This window comes from Alligator sinensis, unplaced genomic scaffold (assembly GCF_000455745.1).
Source record: "Alligator sinensis unplaced genomic scaffold, ASM45574v1 scaffold65_1, whole genome shotgun sequence".
In the NCBI taxonomy this organism is placed as follows: Eukaryota; Metazoa; Chordata; order Crocodylia; family Alligatoridae; genus Alligator; species Alligator sinensis.
In genome coordinates this window covers 2196242-2202321 of record NW_005842037.1, presented here as the reverse complement: position 1 = coordinate 2202321, position 6080 = coordinate 2196242, and the positions used below count along the sequence as shown (strand labels likewise).

The 6080-nt window shown below is 45.0% G+C and overlaps 1 protein-coding gene across 3 annotated transcripts in view; it reads left to right on the top strand.

The window, feature by feature from the left end:
* Positions 1–6080, top strand: part of MSRB3 (methionine sulfoxide reductase B3) — a 113040-nt gene that overhangs the window by 12239 nt on the left and 94721 nt on the right. The window contains exon 1 of one of the 3 annotated variants that reach the window (XM_025202806.1): positions 3127–3285. The exons of the other annotated variants lie outside the window; for them this stretch is intronic. Within the exon in view, the coding sequence (XP_025058591.1) occupies positions 3243–3285 (43 nt within the window). The 5' untranslated portion in view covers positions 3127–3242. Of the gene's footprint in view, positions 1–3126; positions 3286–6080 lie in introns of those variants that run through there. 3 annotated transcript variants of the gene reach the window in all.

Genomic DNA, 6080 nt, shown 5'->3' with positions numbered 1-6080 from the left:
CTCTTCCCCCATGCTGAGCAGCAGCTTGTTCTGTGCACGGGGTCGGGGCTGCTCGAGGTCATCCCTTCCTGTGCCGTGGGGCTGGGGCAGGTTGGGCTGGGAGTGAGTGGGCGTGTGGCAGCCGGATGGGAGCCATGGCTTCCACTGCCAGTTGTTACATGTGAGCAGTGGGGCAGCCCCGGGAGGGAGTCAGCTGGCTCTGTGCGCCCCCTCCCACAGTCATCTGCTGCATTACAGGTTTAAACATGAGACTAGCCCCCTGCTGTGAGCACAGAATAACTTCCCTACTTGGCCAGTGTGGAAGCCTCAAGGAGAGCAGAGCCGGAAAGGAGCTCAGCTGAATGCTTCTGAGACTGGTAGTAGTAAGCAACCATCGATCCTCTGGATCATGGCATACATGTAAGAGGTCTAGTCAGGCACCTGATGAATCTGTTTGTGGGTGACAGTTCAAGAGCAAGACAGCTTGTTACAGTTTCACAGATCCATATGTTGTCTGAGCTGGTCCAAATTTACAGTGTGCTGCTTTTTTCTTTCACGCTTTACTTCTATCCTTTGAATCAAAGCTGCTTCATGTTGAGCTGCACCCAGTGCCAGATGTTCCCTCCAGATTGGACGGGATTCTGCATGCTCCTTCCAGCTATCTACATTGATGTTGAATGACTTCATATCATTTTTACACACATTGTGGTATTGCCATAGTGGGTGACTGTGCTTTTTAGAATGGTCTCAAATCTCACTATACAAAATATTCTTTGGGTATATGGTCTTTTGTTCTCCTGGCATGGCCAACCCATTGAAACTTCTCTCCTTGATAGTGGTTTCTAAGGGCAAGGGTAGACTAAAAGGGGGCCCAAAATTGAAGTGGTGTGTTTTTAAAAACACCGCTTTAATTAAGGGCAAAGTAAACCCCCCGTGTCATGTACACCCATGTCTTACCTGCCTCTCTGGCAGTGGGGAGGGGAGGGCAAGCTGCCAGCAGGCGGTGCGGTCCCTGGGCTGGGGGGGAAGAAGGCTGGTGCTTCCCTCCTCTGCAGCAGCCCCCCTTCCCCCCCAGGTGACACTTGCCCGTGGGCACCTGGCTTGGGTGGTTGTGGGGGGCTCTGCAGCTATGGAGGGAAGAACCATGTCCCCATGCAGCTCATGTAGGCAGGGAGGCTCCAGGGGCTGGAAAAAAAAAGATCAGGCTCACCGCTTGGAGCCTGCCTTCCCAGGCTGCTGCCAGGCTGCTTGCACAGGCTGCCTGCACAGTTCCTGAGCTGCACGGAGCCTGGTGCTTTGCTTCACAACCGTAGGGCAGCAAACTAAAACTCCTCAGAGGGGATTTATTTTGCTGTGCCCCAAAGTCATTTAAGGCATATTATGCTGCTGAATGTGCTACAGTGGCTGGAATTAATGCACAGTATGCTGGGACACATGCAAACACCAACACCATTAAAGCGGTGCAAAAGTATTTAAGCCTCTTTAAAGTGTCACACACACATGCCCCTCATTTTGTCTACACACGCCCTTGGTGTGTCAATCCTGCCCACTCCAGTGCCTCTGTGTTTTGGTATTCTGTCTTCCCACTTCATTTTCAGGACAAGGCAACTTGTGTAGAAACCGTTGAGTCTCTTAACATGCCTTGCATATGTAGTCCATGTGTCTGAATCATAAAACATGGATGACAGGACACAGGTCTCATAGATTCACATCTTCACCTTAGCTGATCATTTGCTTTTATTCTATGCAAGTTGCTGTAATAGCCCAAAATTCTTAGTAGTGACACCCAAGAGATTTATTCTCCAGTGGTGTCAAGTATTGGTTCTTCCACCCCTTGGTATATGATCACAGTCTTCTTGAAATTAATTGCCTTCCCAGAGCTCTTGCATGACTCAGAAAATCCGTCCAAAAGATTTTGCAGGAAAGATTCGCTGTGGGCAGCCAAGGCTGCATCATCTGCAAACAGGAAACCTCTCAGAACCAGGTGTTTCACCTTGGTTTTCTCTCTCAACCTTGTGATGTTGAACAGACCTCCATCTAGTCTGATTTGAAGATAAATGCCATCTTTGCTGTTCTTGAATGCATGAAGAAGCAGGAGTGAAAGGTAGATGTTAAAGAGCATGGGGGCTGACACGCCCATGTTCCACCCCACTGTTAATGTCAAAGGTATTTGATTCTTTGTTTTCATATGCTACAGTTGCCTTTGTATCTTGATGTAATGAGTGAATAGTGTTCAACACTTTGGGAAAACGACTCAGTTTCTTCAGAACAGTAAAAAGGCCCTCTGATGGTATCAAAGGCCTTAGTCAGATCAATGGTATTGTTTTTCTTTACACAGTGGTATTTGTTTTTCTTTACACTTCTCTTGCAGTTGCTTGAATGAAAATAGCATATCAATGGTGGAGTGTCTCGAGTGAAAACTGCATTGACTTTCAGGATAGATTATTTCAGCTAGAGATAGCAGCCTAGGGAGTTTAGTTATACCTAGGACTGATAGCCTGTGGTAGTAGTTAGCAAAGGAGGGCTCCCTCTTTCTCATCCACCCAGGTCAGCCCAGAAGGGGAAAAAGAAAATGAGAACTGGCAACCAGTTAGGCTCCAAGTTTTCTGTCCTAGCCTTGAAGTTGGTCAGAACATTTTTCCAGCTTCAGTGTTGAGTATTTGCTCTCTGGCTTTTGCAGGGAAGAGGTGCCAATGGCTCTTAATGAAGCAGGCTTGAAGGTTCAGGGAAACTGGTGGGGTGGTGAGTCATAACATCTGTTGAGGCACCCTGGGGCAGCAGAATTCAGAGTCCCCTGTAAAGGGGGTGCCGGTTATCTAGAAGTTCCAGTTATCTGAGAGTTATACCTATCAAGGAAGACAGGAGCACAGTGCAGCCACCCCTGCTAGGAAGAGCCCGGCACAGCCATAGTCCGCAGCAGCAACCCACCCTGCCCTGCGCAGAATAAATAACAGAAGTACTTGATGCACATGCCAGATAGACTTGGCAAAGATTCCAGTTGCTGAAGTGAGGATTTGTATTGGGGGGATATTGGAAATTCTGGTTAATAGAGTATTCCGGTAAGTAAAAAGCTGTTTAAATTGAAAGGGGGTGGGGGAGGGGAGCACAAAAGGGGCAGAGGGAGAAGAACAGATCTGTATTTCTTATTTTTAGGGATGACTCCTTTAGCTAAAGCTACCACAGCCACATAACCACCAGCAGTTGCACATCTACAGAAGCATTAGCAACGAGGACCAGCTCATTCAAAATGAATGAATGAATGAATGGGCCAGGAACCTGTAACTCCTAATAACCCCAGTGTGAAAGGTAAAGGAGATGAAAGAAATCATTGCATTCCATGTCAGTTGTTAGTTTAAAGAACAAGTAGACACAAAGGCTTTTCTTTTGCATTGTCACTAATTGGGTTATTTGAAAACTCATTTTATTGCTTGGGAAACACGCAATAGACTTGCAAGCATTTGGATTCACATTAATCCTTTTTTAATCGCCATGATATGATGTTGATGATCCAGAGAAGAAGAAAGTAAATTTGACAGGTCCACCATAAGTTATCTATACAAACAGATTTACGAAGAACTTGCTTTCTCTTTGACTGTGCCATGTTCCCCTGCTGCTTCTCCAAAGGGTTAAGTAAATATCTGTTCTTTTATGATAGAAACTAGTGCTCGACTCAAAACAATAAATAGTGTCCTGGTAGCCAGCATGCAGATTTTTACTCCCCAATGATGAGGAAATAGTCTCTACCCCATTACTACTAATCCTTGCATGTAACTTCAAATGGTATTTCAGCAGTGGATGAGAGGTAGTCACCTGCAGCAAGGAAGGAGAGGAGCCAGTACAGAGGTGTTATTCTTCCCCCACAAAAGCATTGTTTTAAGGCAGTACTTGTACGTAGCCTCTAATTTTCAAAGTTATATCTGAGACAGGCTGTTAATTCAGAGTCGATTTCAGTTGCTTAAAGATGGCTTCTGACGAACTTCAGGTAGAGGGAAATCCAATGCCAAATACAAGTTTTGTAAAAATTGTTTCAAACCTAAAGACCAATGAAACTAAAAATAAAAGATTTTGTCATTTCAACAGTCAGTTTTCTTTTGTGTTCTGTTAAAAGGAAAAACAAACCAGCATTCCCCCGGAGTGTATACTGTGCGGGCCGGGCGCGAGCCGGGCCCTTTTTCGTGCTGCACGCGGACTGTGGCCAGCAGCCCGGGCACGCGGGGTCGGAGAGAGGAGGCGCGTCAAGCTAGAATTAGGCACGGACTCGTAGCGGTAGTTTTAAAGATTGTTTACTTACACCAGAGATGGTCGTGGTGTAGGCTGGAAAACTTGCTTGAGTTGCGGTTACAGACAAAGACAACACGAACGGTCACATGGAGTTTGCTAGGCTCCACGGAAACAGAGCTCCGGATGCTCTGGGTGAGCGCGCCACCAAAATTGGAAACTCGTAGATACGTCTTATAATTTTTTGTCTTTCGAAGATGGGAAGAGGTGGGCGATGGATCAGGTCGCCAAGCTCCTCTGAATCTGACACAGGGGTCTTTATTTCCCTGCCGTGTACCCAGAGTCCCCACGAGATGGATGTGAAGTCCTCTTCGGCTTGGGTGGAAACCGCTCAAGCCTCTTATAAGGCTAACAGGCCAATCGTTAGCCGCCACGTGGGAATAATTTAAAACTAGCCAATAACGGGGAACAAATTTGCATGCGGGTGGCGGGAACTCTGCACCGTGCATTTCTCTTGCAACTTGAGCAATGCACCCTGCAAAAGAAGCTGCAAATAGGCGGGAAACTCGTCCTTGCACCGGAGTTTTCCTCTGGAGTAGAAAACTCCACCGTGCAATGAAGCTGTAACCTGGCAGGGATAATTCTGGTGCCGAAGCGCACACAAAATCATACCTTTGGGTTATGACACATACGTCCAGTGTGAGTACTGCAACATTCTGCTTCGGCCAAAGGGAATAGACTAAACAGAAACGAAACAGACCTGTCTGTTTTCATTCTTTCAAGTTGAGGGAAATGCAAAGTGTAAACAAGCATAAGCAGTGGAAAAAGATATTTAAAAAATGATTTCATTTTTAATGAAGCTAAAGGCCATTGGTAGCATGTAATTAATGCGTTATAGTAATTATGTGTATGTGGGAATAATTTAAAATATAGCTGTTTCCCAGGCAGCATTCCTTTTCAGTTCAGTGCTAGGTAACTTACCAGTAGGAAATGAGATGTGACCTTATTGACTGGGGTCTGTGATTTGAGAAGCAGGGAGATGTGTACTTACAGTGGTTCTTAACCTTTTTTGACTCATGATGTTTAGACTCATGACATCCCTTGTTAGACTCAAGGCATTCCTCAGAAAATGGCAGCTCTTAGCTTTCACTCAGTTGACTACAAAATAATTAAGAGATTCTTCTGTTGCAAAGAATGCAGAAGGACCACAAGTCCAAAATATTTTTGACACTGGACCATTCAGTGGGATTGAATATTCCTATTAGTAGATTCCTATTAGAAATCTCTGTGTTTATCTTCTGTATCATGTGTATGTGTGTGCACACCTAACAGTGCTAATTTTGTGTGGCACCCTACCACATCCTTAAACGGATCTTGCAGCACAGTGTTTGAGAATCACTGATTTGGACCCAGATCCTGGAGTCTGATTTTTATGGGTAGGCCCTTATGTAGCCATTGGAGCACTACGTATTCTTAACTGTCTGTTCATGTGGATTTTGTTGCAGGATTGAGGCATTCTGGTGTTGTATAAATATTTAAATGAGGTGGAAAGGCCCCAGAAAAATGCTAAAAAATATTAGAAGTAGTAGTGCTGAACTGAACTTGGAAGTCCAGTGTATTGTATGGCAGTCCTGGACTAGAACATTTCGTCTCACTGTTTAATTTGGTAAGAACTAAAGGATGTTCCGTGCATGACTGCATTGTCCATTAATATTAACAAGATGTAGCCAGAAGTAAGAAGTAGAGAATATATGCAGTATCAATTGAAATGGAAATGGTCAGTTTGCAATTAAGTAGTAGCTAAGAAGTGACAAAACATAAGAAATCATGAGAGCAGTTTGGAAGATCCTTTAAGAATAAAGTTATCAGTAGACAAGATGCCT